Source organism: Nycticebus coucang, chromosome 9 (assembly GCF_027406575.1).
Source record: "Nycticebus coucang isolate mNycCou1 chromosome 9, mNycCou1.pri, whole genome shotgun sequence".
Taxonomy (NCBI): Eukaryota; Metazoa; Chordata; class Mammalia; order Primates; family Lorisidae; genus Nycticebus; species Nycticebus coucang.
Window position 1 is genome coordinate 5,484,100 of NC_069788.1, and position 17,669 is coordinate 5,501,768.

General features: G+C 46.6%; 1 protein-coding gene across 1 annotated transcript in view; it reads right to left on the reverse strand.

The window, feature by feature from the left end:
- The window catches only part of SH3BGRL2 (SH3 domain binding glutamate rich protein like 2), a 60,766-nt gene extending 43,537 nt beyond the window's left edge, over positions 1–17,229 (reverse strand). Inside the window, exons 1-2 of the mRNA XM_053602257.1 lie at positions 17,119–17,229; positions 16,240–16,878 (exon numbers count right to left, since the gene is read on the reverse strand). Coding sequence (XP_053458232.1) covers positions 16,240–16,878; positions 17,119–17,229 — 750 coding nt within the window. The remainder of the gene's footprint in view (positions 1–16,239; positions 16,879–17,118) is intronic.
- Between the last annotated feature and the right edge of the window lie 440 nt (positions 17,230–17,669).

Here is a 17,669-nt window from a genome sequence, read left to right on the forward strand (position 1 = left end):
CTGATGTGGACACTACAGTAACAGCATTTCTTCTGCAGTCATTCAATAAAATACTACCTGCCAAGTCCTCCAAAGGCAATGTGGGAACACAAAGATACACTGAACTTAGAACTCAAAGAAACAAGGGTGGCCGTGCTGGGCTGGAAGACGGCAGTTCCATGGGCTGCACCAAGGAGGGCTAGACGGGAAGTTCCCCCACTGTGGATGGCAAGGAGGGGACAGTGGGGGGCTGTTTCGTGATGAAGGGCCTGGTGCTGGGCTTTGAAGGAAAGAGGGGCCTCTGACCAGTCAGAAGGCGGGGTGAGCACAATCAAGGCAGAGAAAATAGCAGGAGAAAAGGCCTCGAGAGTGAAAAGAAAAAGAGGTCTGGCGTGCGTGCGTGTGCGTGCGTGTGTGTGTGTGTGTGTGTGTGTATAGAGAGAGAGACAGAAAGAGAGAAAAAAAAATAGAGAAAACGCTGCCAAAGTAGGTCAGGATGGGGGGGCCAAAAAGCCGGGCCTGAAAGCTGCAGGCTCTGAGGGCCAGTGAGGTCTCCTCCTCTCTGAACCCAGCACACACCAAACTTCATCTTGTTAACAGGATGATGAGATTTTTTTTTCTCCATTAATGGAAAAGAATTTGAAAAGGTGAATTATTAATCATCTTATCCCTTTAATCATCTTTCAGACCCAAGCTCACCATTAAACGAACCCGTGGGGAGTGAGCGTGGAGCAGGCGCTCATCCTGCTCTCGCACTGCAGGACACACACGCACTCACACTAACACACTGACACTCACACACACAGAAAAGCTTGGTCCTCAAGTCTGAAACAAAGGGCAGCTCGGGGACCTACAAATCAGATCCGTTTCTTTGATAAAAAAAAGAACAGAGAAGGCAACATCTCCAATTCACAAACACGTACAACAAAATATTTCAGGGCTCGGGGGAGTCTTGGTTTTCCACTGGAGCTTTTTATTTAAGTGAAATTTTCTAGAATCTTATAAGCAGCCACCTTCCCACCTCATTCCCCAAAGTCCCTCTCAGCTCTCTGGTGCTTTTTCTCTAACTCTGATAGGACTTCCCTTGCCCACATGGATCCACCTGCCTTCACGACTTACCTAGAGGAGAAGTAGAGGATTAAATTCTGCACGACCCTGTGTTCTCCTCTCAACTCAAAAGATGAGTTTTCCAAGCTCATCTTTTCTCCCCAGACAGAGTCTAAATTATCTGCGAGGAAGAATCGTGCCATACGCTCTCTCTACGCCCTGCACACAGCTGGACCCTGAGCAAGGGAAGGTGACCACAAATAGGCAGGAACTGATGAGCTGATTACTTTCCAAAATACGTATCACCTAAAGACCCCATCCTGTGTTATTCATATTGGTCTGTACGTTGAATACAAGAAAAAATTTTAAACTCAGAAGAGATATTTAAAAATAATAATAATAATGGTGGCACCTGTGCTCAAAGGAGTAGGGTGCCAGCCCCATATGCTGGAGATGGCATGTTTAAACCCAGCCCTAGCCAAAAAGGAAAAAATAAACAAACAATAATAAAACCAATTTTTAAAAAACAATTATGAACATGATTACTCATTAGGGAGACACAAGCCAAAACCACACTGAGATACCACTACCTGCCCAGGAAAATGGCTATAATCAAAAAGACAATTTCAAGTGCTGCCAAGGACGAGGAGAAACTGGAACCTTCATGTGTTGCCAGTGGGAATGTAAAATGGACTGGCCAATTTAGGAAACCGCTGGGCAGTTCCTCAAAAACATAAAATTCAGAGTTACCACATGAACCACCAATTTCACTTCAAGGTATATAATATACCTAAGAGAAATGAAAAGTTATGTTCACACAGAAACTTATACACAAATTTTTGGAGAGGCATTAATCATAATAGCCCCAAAGCAGAAACAACCCAAATATCCATCAACCGATGAACGGACAAATAAAGTACGGCACATTCATATAACAGAGTATTATTCAGCCACAAAAAGAAATGAGGGGCTGGTCCACCTATAACCGGATGAACCTTTCGAACACTATGCCACGTGAAAGAGGCTGACGGGAAAGGTCTCACGTGATTTCTGAAATGTCCAGAATCAGAAAATTCAAAGACAGAAAGCAGATGACTGGGTTGCCAGGGACTAGTGGAAGGAGGGGATGAAGAACAGCTGTAATAGACATGGATGGGGCTTCTTTCTTGAGGTGATAAAACATTCTGGAATCAGGTGCACAACAAAATAAACATTCTGAAAACCACTGGAACGTACACTTTTTTGAAGTGAATTTTAGGGTATATGAACTACATCTCGACTAGAAAACAATAACATGATGGAACGCCTGAAGGAGCACAGAGAAGCGAAGGGTCTCGTCCAGACCCAAAGCTGACTCTACGGCCTCAGCACAACTGCAGTGCTCACCTCCAACTCACCCTTCCGTGACCTCACTCCACAAGACGCTGCTAGATGAAAACCCTGAACAATCCACTATTTAAAAAAAATGTCTCCAGGCAGGTCTGCCCTAGAGTTATGACGTTAGAGTAGCAGTTGTGAGGTTCCCAAAACTACCTGGTGACTAGAAGGCTAGAGCCCCAGGGACACAGCAAACAGAGGGCACATTTCACCCTCACACTGTGTGGTCAGTCTCCACCAAGAGTAAATATTCAAATGCTCACTGGAGTGGGGCAGTTTGCAACATAAAGAAACAAAGCCAACTGGCCATTCAGGACACAATTTCCTTCCTTACACACACACACACACACACACACACACACACACACACACACACACACACACGCCCAATTTCTGCTGGCTGCAGTTCTTCATGAAGCATCTACACCCCTCTAATCTCGTTGTTTCCCACTTTTAAGAGACAGATGCCAAGAAACACTTTCTATTATATAAGGAAAAGAACAGCATGAGGTCGGTGACAAACAGCTCAGAGCCGGGAAAGGGGTGGGAATGGGAGGGAGACACCAAAAGCACGTGCCCTGCTGAAGGCTGAGCCGCACCACGACCTGAGTGGCACCTGTCCTACTCAAGGACAGCAGGAAACCCAGGTTCTATCTGTATGAATGGAAGACACCTTCCAGTGTCTAAAATCTTTGCTCACACATTTTGAAAGCACTATGTTAACCCAAAAGTGAGGCTTCAGACTCTGCAGCCAGACTGTGATGTCCAGCGTCCGCAACCCCTAATAAACAATGACAGTGCTGGGTCTTCCTAAGGCTACACACCTTTAACTCAGGTCCTGCTATCTGATTATCGAAACGATCTTTCTCCTTAACTGGATATTAATAGCTAATTTAAAGTTGACAAGTCACACACACACACACAAAAAAGAAACCCAGAGAATTTTAAATGACAGTAATGCTAATGGCTACAATTTCATTACGTTTCAACAACTTTTCTTTCCTTTTTTTTTTGTAGGGACAGAGTCTCACTTTACTGCCCTCGGTAGTGTGCCGTGGCGTCACATGGCTCACAGCAACCTCCAGCTCTTGGGCTTACATGATTCTCTTGCCTCAGCCTCCCGAGTAGCTGGAACTACAGGCGCCCGCCACAACGCCCGGCTATTTTTTGTTGTTGTTGCAGTTTGGCCGGGGCTGGGTTTGAACCCACCACCCTCGGTATATGGGGCCGGCGCCCTACTCACTGAGCCACAAGGCGCCCGCCCTCAACAACTTTTCAAATGGGGATTCTGAGATCAGGAGAAGTTAAAAGACTTGGAAGCCACCTTGCCCACTAATGTCCAGATCCACAATTCAGACCTAAACTAGACTTTCTGTACCTACAGTCTGCACTCTCTACACTCCCCACATCACACAGATGACTTCTCTCTCCTGGGCTCCTGAGGCTCTTAGTAAATTATGCTTGGAGAATCTGACCTTAAGAGAGATCACTGCCAAGAACACACCAGGATCTCGGAGTGATTCACCTGGACGGCTGAAGCCTGTGAAGGGGCTTCCTGACCAGCCGCTCCATCCTGAGGGCCCGTCTTCCCTCTGGCCTCCCCAGGCATGGTGACTGCGTCTTTCCCTTTACACTTGAGGGGTGTCCACCCTCCACCAGGCCTTCAATTCCCTCCCCTCTGACCACCAAACAGCCCTGACCCTGGCTTCCCACCTGGTACCCCTCTCTTGTGTTAACTCCCACAGTGGGCTGCAGTGTCTGAGTAAACTTCCACTCACAAGGACACTTTTGTGCAGAAAACAGGGCCATTCAATCCTATAATTCCTCTACTACGTATATACCCAGAAGACCAAAAATCACATTATAACAAAGATATTTGTACTAGAATGTTTATTGAAGCCCAATTCATAATTGCTAAGTCATGGAAAAAGCCCAAGTGCCCATCAATCCATGAATGGATTAATAAATTGTGGTATATGTACACCGTGGAATATTATGCAGCCTTAAAGAAAAGATGGAGACTTTACCTCTTTCATGTTTACATGGATGGAGCTGGAACATATTCTTCTTAGTAAAGTATCTCAAGAATGGAAGAAAAAGTATCAATGTACTCAGCCCTACTATGAAACTAATTTAGAGTTTTCACATGAAAGCTATAACCCAGTTACAACCTAAGAATAGGGGGAAGGGGGAAAGGGAGGGGAGGGAGGGGGGAGGTGGGCAGAGGGAGGGTGATTGGTGGGATTACACCAGCGGTGCATCTTACAAGGGTACATGTGAAACTTAGTAAATGTGGAATGTAAATGTCTTAACACAATAACTAAGAAAATGCCAGGAAGGCTATGTTAACCAGTGTGATGAAAATGTGTCAAACGGTCTATAAAACCAGTGTATGGTGCCCCATGACCGTATTAATGTACACAGCTATGATTTAATAATAAAAAAAAATTAAAAAAAAAAAGTGAGAACAGGGAACAGGGATTAATTAGCCCACAGGGAACACAGCTCCCAGGACCCAGGGTCCAAGACAGGAAGGATGAGGGCACACACCTGCTCCACTGACATCTGTCCCAGCGGAGCTCAAAAGGCCCCAATATTTACATGTCTCTGCCTCTGACCCCATCTCTGGGCTCCAGGCAGCCAGCCCACATTACCGGGTTCCCTCCCATCCACCCAGCTCCACTCACCTTTGGCACACACTGAGGGACAACCACATTCAGGCACCTGGCACATTTAGTTCCCCTCAGACAGCCCTTTCAGGGCACCACCTACTCAGACCGCTTCTAACCTCTGCGGCCTTCCTCTAGGACACAGCCTTCGACCAGGACACACAGATATGACTGCCTGGACCTTCTGGGCTCCGTGGCAAGACAACTTATTTAAAGTTTGGGTTTCTCAGGCCAGGTGTGTGGCTCACGCCTATAATCCCAGCACTCTGGAGGCCGAGGCAGGTGGATTGCTTGAGCTCAGTCAGGAGTTTGAGACCAGCCTGAGCAAGACTAAGACCCTGTCACTACTAAAAATAGGAAAACTAGCCTGGCACAGTGGCAGGCTCCTCTAGTCCCAGCTACTTGGGAGGCTGAGGCAGGAAAACTGCTCAAGCCCAAGAGTTTGAGGTTGCTGTGAGCTGTGACACCACAGCACTCTACCCAAGGCTCTGTCTCAAAAAAAAAGGAAACATGTGAGTTTCTTACTCTGAGGGCAGGGAAGGAGTCTGTCAATGGCCACTATCCAGAGCTCCTTTAAGGAATGAGAATAAGACACACAAGCCCCACAGGACTTTCTGCAGAAGGTGGGAATGGTGCTCGTTACTGTCAGTAGGAAACATTAGCTTTCCCTTACAAGTTGTACCTGTTTTAGCTTCTTCCAGTCTCCATCCAAGCACAGCCACTGCTTTGACCTGTCCTAAGGACCCTGTGCCCACAGTTACCAGCTCACCCGCTGAGCAGAGGCCTGGAACTGCTCCTCCGCCACCCCCACCTTTAGCTTTTACGCTCACACGCTGCCACTCAGGCCAGGTGTTCTGCATCAGCACAACCCAGGGGCTCTGCTCAGCAGGCTGTGTTCGGGGCTCTCCTGGTAGCCAATGAGGAGAGATGAAAAAAGAACCAGAACGAAATCAAAAGAGAAGATTTACCTGTAGCTTCTACCATTGAGCTGAATAACCCAAGGCCTGGCAGCTAAGCACCTTGTGCCTCTGAATATATCAGCGTGGAGGGGACTGTAAGGACAGAGTAACCTACAGGCCACCTGGTCTGGCCACCCTGCTGGGCGCAGGGAAGTGCTCCCTGCCCACTGCTGGCTGACCACCATCCCTGCGCAGGGAGTCTGCGTGGCCTAGGGGTCTGCCTCCCTCTCCCATCTCCACCATGTTTCCCCACAAAGACCCTGACCTCTTTTGCCACCATTCACCTGCCATCTGCCAGCCTATTTCACATGACTCAAAATCCAGTGCTCAGGCTCACCGTCAGGATTCTGGGAAGTATCCCTTGTCTGCATGAGACACAGAAACCACTGCGGCCACCACCAACAAATTTGCAGGGAAAGACAGGCGGATGTAGGCAGAGGACACTTCCATCTGTTCACCTGGGTGTCTCCCACTCCTCTTTCCTGCTACTCAGACTCAAAACATTGTCTGTTCAGGCACATCAGTCTGAAAGACAAAGTCTACACGTGAGAAGTCTAAGACAGCGGTGGCTGGGATCTGGCACAAGCCCTGACCCCCCTTCCCCTAAGGCCAGAGTAGCCGTCACCAATCCCGCTGTGTTCCTGCCAGTCCCTTCAGGGCTCCAAATCCCCCTCTCCCAGCTCTCCAGACAGCCACTGTCCATCGGCCAGAGCTCTCATTTGGAACAAAACCGACTTGCCAACTCTTGGCAATCCTTAAATCAAGCTACGACTCTAAAAAAATGCCACGTACAGGCATCCCTCAGTATCCACAGGGCAGGGGGAGGTGCTCAGATGCTCAAGTCTCTTTGATAAAGAACGGTTTAGTATTTGCATATAATTGTACATATCCTCTCCGATAATTTAAATCATCTCTAGATTACTCATAATACCGAATATAATGTAAATGCTTTGTATTATACATAATTATCATACTGCATTACTTAGGGAATAATGACAACAAAAAGTCTGCATGTGCTCAGTACAGACGCAATCACCCACGTTTTCTTTTTAAATATATTTGATGGAGGGGGTTGAATCCCCAGGGGTGGACCCGCAGAGGCAGGGGCCTACCATGCTGTGCATAGCAAAGAGCAGTGCCGTCCGCAGAGCAGCACACACACTGTGAGCCCTGAGTCCGGTCTGCATGGCTCCTGCAGAAGAGGCTGTGTACCTGTAAAATGCCCCAAATTACAGTGGAAATCTAATCAAGTGGTGTATAATGACCTCTCAAATTATTACATTCTTACTAACTTTTTTTGTTTTGAGACAGAGTCTATGTTGCCCTTGGTAGAGTGCCGTGGTGTCACAGCTCACAGGGACCTCAAACTCTTGGGCTCAAGCGATTCTCTTGCCTCAGCCTCCCAAGTAGCTGGGCCTACAGGCGTCTGCCACAACACCCAGCTATTTTTTTGAGACAGGGCTCTCACTTTTGCTCAGGCTGGTCTTGAACTCCTGAGCTCAGGCAATTCAAATGCCTCAGCCTCCCAGAGTGCTAGGATTACAGGTGTGAGCCACCGTGCCCAGCTTTTATTGCTATTAAGTTAATGTAGAAACCCTTTTCCACTTAAACTTCCTAAAAACTGTCCCAAAATTATATGAGCATGCATCTTCAGCTTGTAAGTACTATGTACTGTACATAATTTTTGGATGGTTAAAAATGTTACATGGTTCAAGGTCAATTTTTTTTTACTATTACTACTACCGCTAAAGATGATAATGATATAATAGGAAAAAGAGGTCACATTGAGCACTCACTGTGTTCCTATCACTCTGCTGAATCATTCATTCAAGGCTCACAGCAATTCTATTACACAAGGTGCTACTCCAACCCTACCTCATTTTTGGAGACAGAGTCTCACTTCCTTGCCCTGGGTAGAGTGCTGTGGTGTCACAGGTCATAGCAACCCCAAACCCTTGGGGTCCAGGCTTATGGAGGTGGCAGATTCCCCTTGAAGGAGCTGAGCAGTGACTACAGTAATTAAGGCAGGGACCCAGTGAGTCGAGCTCACACGTAATGCCGTGAACATAGGACCACGCCCCACTCCTTGTGCAGCCCCCAGAAGGAAAACAAATCACTCAAAGCTACGCTGGTTGCTGTCACTTTGTGTTCTCTGCTTTGCTCTGTCTAGTATTAGCTGGTGTGTGGCAAAAGCTGCCGGCTTTAACCACATCTGCATTTACCAAACACCACTGAACTAACTGTCAAGCAAGTCACAGTGCTGGTGCCTCTTATTCTAAGCCCTCCATCCCCAAAAGCCACTAGACCCAAGTTAACAAAAAGCCATTTCCAGATTTGGGCCATGACCCAGCAGGAAGGGGAAAATATCCTGAAGTAGTTAGAACCCTCTGCCACAGCCACAGCCAGCAGCCCAGGGCTCTTTTCCTTGGGAAGCTCAGCCCACAAAGGTCCCGGCAAAGCAGACACACCCTGCCACGCCCCAGGCCCTGCTCCTCCACCTCTGGGGCAATTCCAGGAAACCCCCCTTAGTCTTCTGCCAAACAGTGAGCCAGCCCAGAAGAGTCAGATCCCCCACTCGGGGGGTAAGCTGTAGCAAAGGGAACTAGACCCAAGGCCCAACCAAATTGTTCCCAGATTCACCCAGGGGCTGCACAGCCTAAAGGTACCTGAGTTTGCAGGTGGTGGTTTGTAGGCGGTGGCACACTGGCCTCTGAGTACAGCTTTCTGCTTCGCTGCAAAGCTGTTGTGAGTCTGGAAGGGAAACCCCAGGGAAAGGAAAACCCAGCTTTTGCTGGGTTTTTCTTTTTTAGAGTTAAGAAAAAACTAATCAAATATAAAGAGCTAACAATAATAACATTTTGAATTCCCAAAGTCCAGTTCCTGAGTAACCAGCCAGTGCTGGTGGATAAACTCAGATAAGTCCATAAACAGAAGGACCCAGGAAACTGCACTGCATTAGACTGTCAGCTAATGGCTTGTGGGGAGCTCCAACCTCCAACACTTCCCCAGCACCCCTGCCTCTCCCGGCCACCCCCCCAAAACTAGGCAACAACACACTGATCACTATCCAAAAACAACTCCCAGGCCCGGCAGGGTGGCTCCCTCCTGGGATCCCACTCTGGTAGGCTGGGCAGACGGATGGCCTGAGCTCAGCTGAGCAAGAGCAAGACCCTGGCTTTACTAAAAGTAGAAAACTGAGGCAAGAGATCACTTGAACCCAAGAGCCTGAGGTTGCTGTGAGCTATGCTGACACAGCACTCTACTCAGGGTACCTGATTAAGACTCTGACTCCAAAAAATAAAATAAAATGAAAACCACTCACAGAAAGGCTCAATGGCACCAGCCTACAACCAGAAAGACAACCCTCCCAAAAGACCATACATAATCACAAGTAGAAAATTCCCCTCAAAAGTTAACAAGCATTTGCCATTTCACAGAAAAAAAGGAAATTTTCACTAAATTTCTAATTTGGAAGGGTAAGGTCCTATTTTGCATAACAGATAAACAGTATAACACAAAAGTTATCACAGAAAAATAATGAATAAAGGAATGTGATTTAAAACATAACTTAAGTTTCTAACTACTTCTGCAGCTAAAATAACACCTGTTAGAGTTGTTCCTGCTAAAACACTGCTAAAGCCTAAACCTTTCTGAGTTTAAAAGTTGAATAGGTGACTTTTTAAAAAATAGACACTGAGCAAATGAACTAATTTCTTGATCCTATAAACCTTTCTGAGTTTAAAAGTTGAATAGGTGACTTTTTAAAAAATAGACACTGAGCAAATTAACTAATTTCTTGATCCTATTTTTTTAAAACTGCATTTCAAAATAAAGTATTTTAAATGTTCATATATAATAACCAGTAAGTCTTGCCAATTTCTACTTTGAAAAGTTAAACACTATGAATCTAGATTATTTTTTCTATTTTGTCATCCATTTCTAAATTGAGTAAAAGAAAAAATAATTCATTTCAGAAATTTTTATAAATTAAACATGAAAAAAAAAATCTAAGGAGGCCAGGCACCCGTGTTCAGTGGTTAGGGTGCCGGCCACCTGCTCTGGGGCTTGTGGGTTCAAACATGGGCCTGCTAAACAAACAAAAAAATAGCCAAGAATTGTGGCGGATGCCTGTAGTCCCAACTACTTAGGAGGCTGAAGCAAGAAAATCACCTGAGCCCAAGAGTTTGAGGTTGCTGTGAGCTATGACTTCACAGTACTCTATAGAGGGCAACAAGTAAGACTCTGTCTCAATTAAAAAAAAAATCTAAGGAAGAAATAATTGCTCTCCTTTTCTGCTTTTGATTAAAATAATTTTTATTTTTATTTTTTGCAATTTTTGGCCGGGGCCAGGGCCGGGTTTGAACCTGCCACCTCTGGTATATGGGGCTGGTGCCCTACTCCTTTGAGCCACAGGCGCCTCCCGATTAAAAAACTTTTTAACAGGGCGGCGCCTGTGGCTCAGCGGGTAGGGCGCCAGCCCCATATGCCGAGGGTGGCGGGTTCAAACCCAGCCCCGGCCAAACTGCAACAAAAAAAAAAAATAGCCGGGCGTTGTGGCGGGCGCCTGTAGTCCCAGCTGCTCGGGAGTCCCAGCCCAAGGATTTGGAGGTTGCTATGAGCTGTGTGACGCCACGGCACTCTACCGAGGGCGATAAGGTGAGACTCTGTCTCTACAAAAAAAAAAAAAAAAAACTTTTTAACAGGAAGAAACAAGAAACAACACTCAATCTTATGTGAGTCTTCCTGCAATGTAAAAACCACCCTGTACTTCATATTATAAATATTTGTCAAATTTTAGTTTCTTCAACAATCAAAAGAGTGAACCCACAACCTACAGAATGGGGAAAAAATATTTGCAAATGATATATCCTAACAGGGGATTAATATTCAGAATACACTAGGAACAAAAAATACTCAACAGCAAAAAAACCCCAACAATCCAATTTAAAAATAGGCATACGATCTGTATACATATTTCTCAAAAAACATAAAAATGGCCAAAAAAATACATGAAAAAAATTCTCGACATCAAAAATCATCAGGAAAATGCAAATCAAAACCACGAGATATCATATACACTCCAGTGAGATCAGCTATTAACAAAAAATAAAAATAAATTTAAGGCTCGGCACCTGTAGCTCAAGCGGCTAAGGCGCCAGCCACATACACCTGAGCTGGTGAGTTCGAATCCAGCCCCGGCCCGCGAAACAACAACGGCTGCAACCAAAAAATAGCTGGGCGTTGTGGCAGGTGCCTATAATCCCAGATACTTGGGAGGCGAGGCAGGAGAATCTCTTGAGCCCAGGAGTTGGAGGTTGCTGTGACCTGTGATGCCACAGTACTATACCCAGGGTGACAGCTTGAGGCTCTGTCTCAAGAAAAATAAATAAATAAATAAATAAATAAAAAATTTTAAATGTTGGGCGGCGCCTGTGGCTCAAGGAGTAGGGCACCGGTCCCATATGCGGGAGGTGGTGGGTTCCAACCCAGCCCCGGCCAAAAACCACAAAAAAAAAAATTTAAATGTTGGCAAGGATACAGAGAAAAAGAAGTCAAGTACTGCTGGTGGGAATGCAAATTAGTACGGCCATTATGGAGAACAGCATGGAGGTTCTTCAAAAAACTACAAATAGAACCACCCTGTGATCCAGCAATCCAAAGCAAAGGCAATCAGTAAATCTTTAGAGACACATTTACTGCAGCACCATTCAAAGTAGCCAAGGTGTGGAGTCAGACTGTTCACCAGCAGGTGAATGGAGAAAGAAAAATGGTGTGCACACACACAACAGAGTGTCATTCCTTCTCTGGGGTTTGACTACGGGTCCCACCACCTACACAGCCCAATCTCAAGTCAGTTCACTTCAGCCTCTTCTATAAAATGGGAATAAATAACTACCTTGCGTGTGACAGGGAGGATCCGAAGACTTAAAGATTAAAGGGTCCGGGCACAGCCTCACTAGCTCCTTGTGGCATCAGAATTACTGAGAAATTAACACCAAGTCCTTTCTACATAATCACCTGACTGTAACTGCACCAGAGCTCTTCCCTCAGGCTCCCTTACACGATGAACAGTTTTACTAAACACATTTGTGGGGGTGCAACAGCTTACCTGGTAATTGTGTATTAAAAACAACTATAAATCGGGCAGAGTCATAGGTATACATTTTAAGTGGCAAAGAGCAAGTTAATTAACCGTAATTTCTATGTGTTCCCTCCCCATCCTCCTTTGAAAAGACTGCTGCAGCTTGAACGACGCTGTTTCCCAACTTCGCTTCCATATCTGTAGCTCCCTGTGACCTGGCTCTCCATATCCAAGCTACTGCTGTCCAGATCACTTCACCCTGCCCCCATGGCACATTCCCCCACCCCGCCCCAGTCCTTCATTCTCCTCACTTAAACGGTTTGCACATCTCAGAGCTGGACGGAGGCAGCACGGATTTGTGCCAAGCAGAGAGTCTGTTGTCCCAGCCATCACATACAGCCAACACCTAACATCTAATGCAGAGCCTGGGTGGTAAGGACGCTTCCAAGGACGAATCCGTGCATGAATGAAAGCATTCAGGAGTCGGGAACCAGGCTTCCTACTAAACCTCAGTTTCACAAGGACTGGACGTAAATGACCTCAGGACAAGCCACTTAACCTCTATGCCCAAATTTCCTTTACGAAATAATTAGGTGGTTGGCCTTTACCAGAAATCTCTTTAGATTTCCCTCCAGCTCTGAGCCCAGGAACTTAATGAGGAGTAAAAGACAGTATTTGTTTTCTTGAGAAATTTTACTCAAGGCAAGTTAGGAAAGTACCAATTCTTCTCGAATCATATACCAGGTGTCCCCCATTGCCAGACAGCACCATGTTCCCTGAAGAACAAAAAGCTCCAGGTAGCAGGAGAGCGGCAGGAACTGAGGGCAATCTGAGGCTGGGGCACCACGGAGCTGTCCAGCTGTCCGGGGCTTCTTTCAGACACTTCCCAGTCTCCTCCACAGCTCCCTGCTCCCCAGCCTGAGCACAACGGCTCCGGAACTCTCTCCCAGTCTCCAAACCTAACCCCACCCCTCTCCCTGCCATCTGCCTCAGGCTCCCACATGCATATTTGATGACTTCTGGCACATCTCCTCCTTATCTGACATTCTGCAATACATCCCTCGGCCTCCTTTATTATTTCTATGTCTGCTAAGAATGTTCCAAACAGCATGTGTCCTCAGGCTGTGTGTACTTTATTACGGCTGCTTTTACCTTCCCTATCTTATCTCCTTCCTTACCTGGTCGGCTAATTCCTTGAAGACAGAGACCACACCCTCTATTCTTCTCTGGTTTCCCAGAACTCCAAGGACAGAGCGTCACAAGGCAGCACAGACCCTTAGAAAATACTTGCAGAATAAATGAATGAAAGAATTGGCTGATTTCAATGTTTTTAAACCAGAAAATCATATTGACGTATTTCCTGGACAAAGTTACTAAAACCTCCTTTTCAGGTATATAATTCAATGTCATTAAAATGACTTTTTCTAATGAATATACTATTTTCTTAGAACTGAAATAAAATGTGCCCACACTATAACATGAATGACAGCAACACTGTCAGTAGTATAAGAAATCTGATTTTCAGGTATATTTCATTGTATAATAGTGGCATCACTTTTGTTTCCTGGTAAAAGTAAACACAGGCTGCACCTACAGCTTGCTAGAATTGGTGCTAGTTATTTCAGCTGCTGAAGACGGAGAGCTTATGGGAATCAGGACAAGATAGGATGATTTTCTCTAAACAGACTGTTTAAATCTATTGCAGCTTGAAGCGGGGCATCTTTTTGGAATCCATGGAACTTACTTATCGTAAGTTTAATTCTAGTCACCTTCTCTCCTTGTAGTTCAATAAACTTCCAGGCAGACTTGGGAATCTAATGATTTGTTGTCCCAAGCACTTGCTGGTCATGGCTGGATCTCAAATAAAACACTGCCCACGGTCAGCCCAACACTGCTGGAGAGAAAACCCTGGCTATGACATCAAAGCTTGGTTCAGGCTAATAGTGTAAGCCCCCACCAGCTTCTTCATCCCAACAGATGAACCCGGACATTTTCGTAAGTTTTTAGAAATCATCATTCTTGCATATGGAACATAAGCTTAACATCACGGAAAGTATCAATATTACAGAAAAGCTGAGCACTGACATAAGAGCTAATACGTGTATTACACTTGAAAAGACTCAGTGAATAACTGTGTGCTGATATAACTGGGGAAACTCAACAAATGGGAGTTTTCTAAGACCTGAAAAGATTGGGTCTTCAAACAGCAGACCATTAAAACAGATCAATAATGTTTATGGGCTATATGTGTGTGGTAACTGGGTATGGCTTTCAGCTCAGACAAACCAAGTCAGAACATAGACACTGAAGGAACCCAAGTCATCACAGTAAAATGCCCCCCAAAAGAATAAATTCACTGTAAGACTGACAGGCATACACATATTATTCAAGTGAATATGTTTTTATGAGGATTCATCCACATTTACTCCACTGATGAAATCAAAACATTTTTAAAGCTAGAGTGCAATTCTGAGTTAGCCACCCAAATCCTTTATCTACAGATGAGAAACTCAGGCAGGGATACAGCACCTTCTCCAAGCTTACACTGCTGGTCAGAACCCACACTACAACCAAGTCTCTTAATTTTAGCTGGGTGTGCAAAACACACAACTTTAAATTTTAAATTAAAACGTCCTATTTGTTTATGGACCTAAGGGAAGGAAATGTGGGGTTCCAGAACGATCTTGATATACCTACCACCTACTGACAGGATAAGTAAGCCAAGTAATGACTTCGACTTTGTCTTCATGTTGCCAAAAAACGGCCCAGGCTTGATGCTATGAAGCATCCCTTCTGCAATCAATAAAATACTGTTGGGATAATTCCTGAAGCAAGCAAGTTGGGTGATGAAACCAAGAGCCTGGTAGCATTCTTAGTAAGGCGTGTGTTTGAACACATCTACCCATAAAATACTGGCTTCCAAACACACAAAGTACAGCTTCAAAGGGGAAATCTGTAAAAGGCAGAGATGACTAAGCAACCCAAATAACTAGAAACATTAGAAATTGTCATTGGTCTGAAGACTAGAATGTGCCTCACAAAAAGATAAATTAGAGTTTCTCACCTATTGTTTCTGGTGTAAATGGGGGTGGGTAGGGGTGGGGTTAGTTGTATTATAGTGTTGGCTTCTTTTTAAATAAAAAGCTGCAGTGGTTTAAAAGGATTTGGAGACAATACTTTATTCCATCCTTCACACCGCTCACTTAAGAAACCAATTTTGGAAAAATCAGGTTGAGCTACTGGGCAGGCAAATGGCCAGACCAAACTTGAGAAACCTAGAGTGCACTTTCTGATGTATTTGATCATGTCTGTCACCAAAGAGCCTCTTAACACTATACTTTACCTCTTAGCTAAGAAAACCAAGTCTGACTCAGTGGGCTATCAAATATACTACTGAATTGTTCCCGAAAGTCTGACCTATCTTATCTGGCTATTTACTTCTTAGAACAACAAAAAACATTCCTAAAAAATGTCAAGAACATTCACCAAACAGAATAGCTAAAAATAGGACCACAATGTATAGATTCCCGAGATGATGAAATATACCCCAGCATGACAGGTGGAAGGAAAATGTGAATACCCACGTATTTTACATACAGATGTAGAAAACATTTATGGCACCCTAGGGGGAAAAGTGACAATGAGAACTACCAACCCTGCACCGCAGGACAAACCTGGTTTACCGTTCTCCCCGAGCAGGTAGAAAACGAGAGAAATGGACTGGGGGGCAGGGAAGGGTAGGTGGAGAGCAATGCCTTTAAACTTGTTTCATTCAGAAACTAGTTCAGCACACCAAAAGCTCCCGAACAAAAACATAACCAGACTGAAGGTCCCAAATCGGGGACAAGTGAACTAAAGGAGGGACCCCGACGCTCTCACACAACTCCGTCCCCCTCCGAGCCGCGGCACTGGCGCTGGGGGGTCCCCTCGGGCTCCGTTATCCACCCGGGTGGGCGTGCGAGCGCGGGGGTCCCACCTTCCCCCCCGCCCTTTCCATTGTTGTCCGGCGCTGCGGGTCACCTGCGGCCGGCGGCTCCCGCGGGCGGACGCGCCGCGCGCCCCCTGTAGGACCCACGCCCGGCCCCGCGCCCCGCGCCCCCAGCCCGCCGCCGGCCCCGGCGCTCACCGCCACGAAGCCCGAGGAAGAGGCGATGAACACGCGGATGACCATCCTCGCGCGGCGCAGGGAAGCGGCCCTTGGCCCCCGGGCTGCGGGCTGGCGCGGACGCAGAGGGGACCCGGCTGGGAGCTGCGGGCGCGGCGCCGCCGTCGGGGAGACCGCGGGCTGTGGGTCCCTCCCGCCGCGGCCGCGGGTAAAAGCCCAGCGCCGCCGCCGCCCGCCGCGGGGAGGGGAGGGGAGGGGAGGGGAGGGAGGGGAGCCGGCGCGGGGCGTGCCGGGAGTTGTAGTCCCGCCTTCCCGGGGCGGCGGGCGGACGAGACCTTGGAGCCTCCTCCCCAAAGCGCTTCGATCCCGAAGGCGCGCAGGTGGCCGCAGGGGACCCGGGGGCTGGAGGGAAGCTGGGAGTCGGAGTGGCGAGGATCCCGGAAAAAACGAACTGGGCAAAAGGGCTTGGGTCAAAGTCCAAGCTAGGGCTGTGCGCCGTGGTTCGCTGGTCGGAGCATCCCCACCCAGAATCGCCCCACACACCACCGTGCGGCGGGCGCGCAGGGCCAGTCCAGCCGCCGCAGCGGGGCGGGGTGGGCCGGCCGGGTCCCCGCAGGTGGCGGGGCGGGGCTGGGGCTCGCCGCTGGTTTTCCTGCAGCTCTGGAGATTTCAGAAAGGCGATCCTTTGGGGAAAAGAGAGGTTTTCTTTTTGTGTGTGGATGCTGGGAATTAGAGATCCAGAGGAGAGGACAACCGATATTTTATTTTTCCTAGCAAAACTGTGATTGTAGTAGAAAAAAATAAATACCAAAGGAAATTAGAATCCTGCTATCAACATTGGAAATCAGGACCCCACCCGCCTCACCTCCTCCCCTACACAATGGCCTCGCCTCTGCGCACCTGGTATTTACAGTTGAGCCAGATCTGTGCCTTTTTCAGAACTGCAGCACATTCCAGCGCGGTCTCCCAGGAGGATGCCGTTAAGTAAAAAGCTTTCACAGAGTTGCTCATGCTTTAGGGATAGTTCTCTAGCAAGCATTTTCTGTTTGACAAAAGCTGGAGCTTCTCACAGTTTCGTGGAAATGAGCCAGTTTCCCCTGCAGCACGGTATTTACTTTCTGCCTTTCAGCTTGGGAGTCTAGCAGAGATCTGGGAACAGTGTTAATTAATAGTTCTAAAAAGAGAAATCCGATGTTGAGGTCTCTGGCTCTCTGATAATTTCTTGCAGATATACTAATCATTTCGAAGTTTGGGGGGGTTTTTTGAGAGCAATGATCAATATTTCAAGTTCATAACCTTTCCTATTGCTTATCCTATATAGATCATTTCTGTAAGTACGAATCTTTTTTTAGTTTAGTCCAATAACAGAAGATATTTCTTCCTAAGTGTTTAAGAATGTTAAGTATAGGGCGGTGCCTGTGGCTCAAAGAAGTAGGGTGCCAACCCCATAT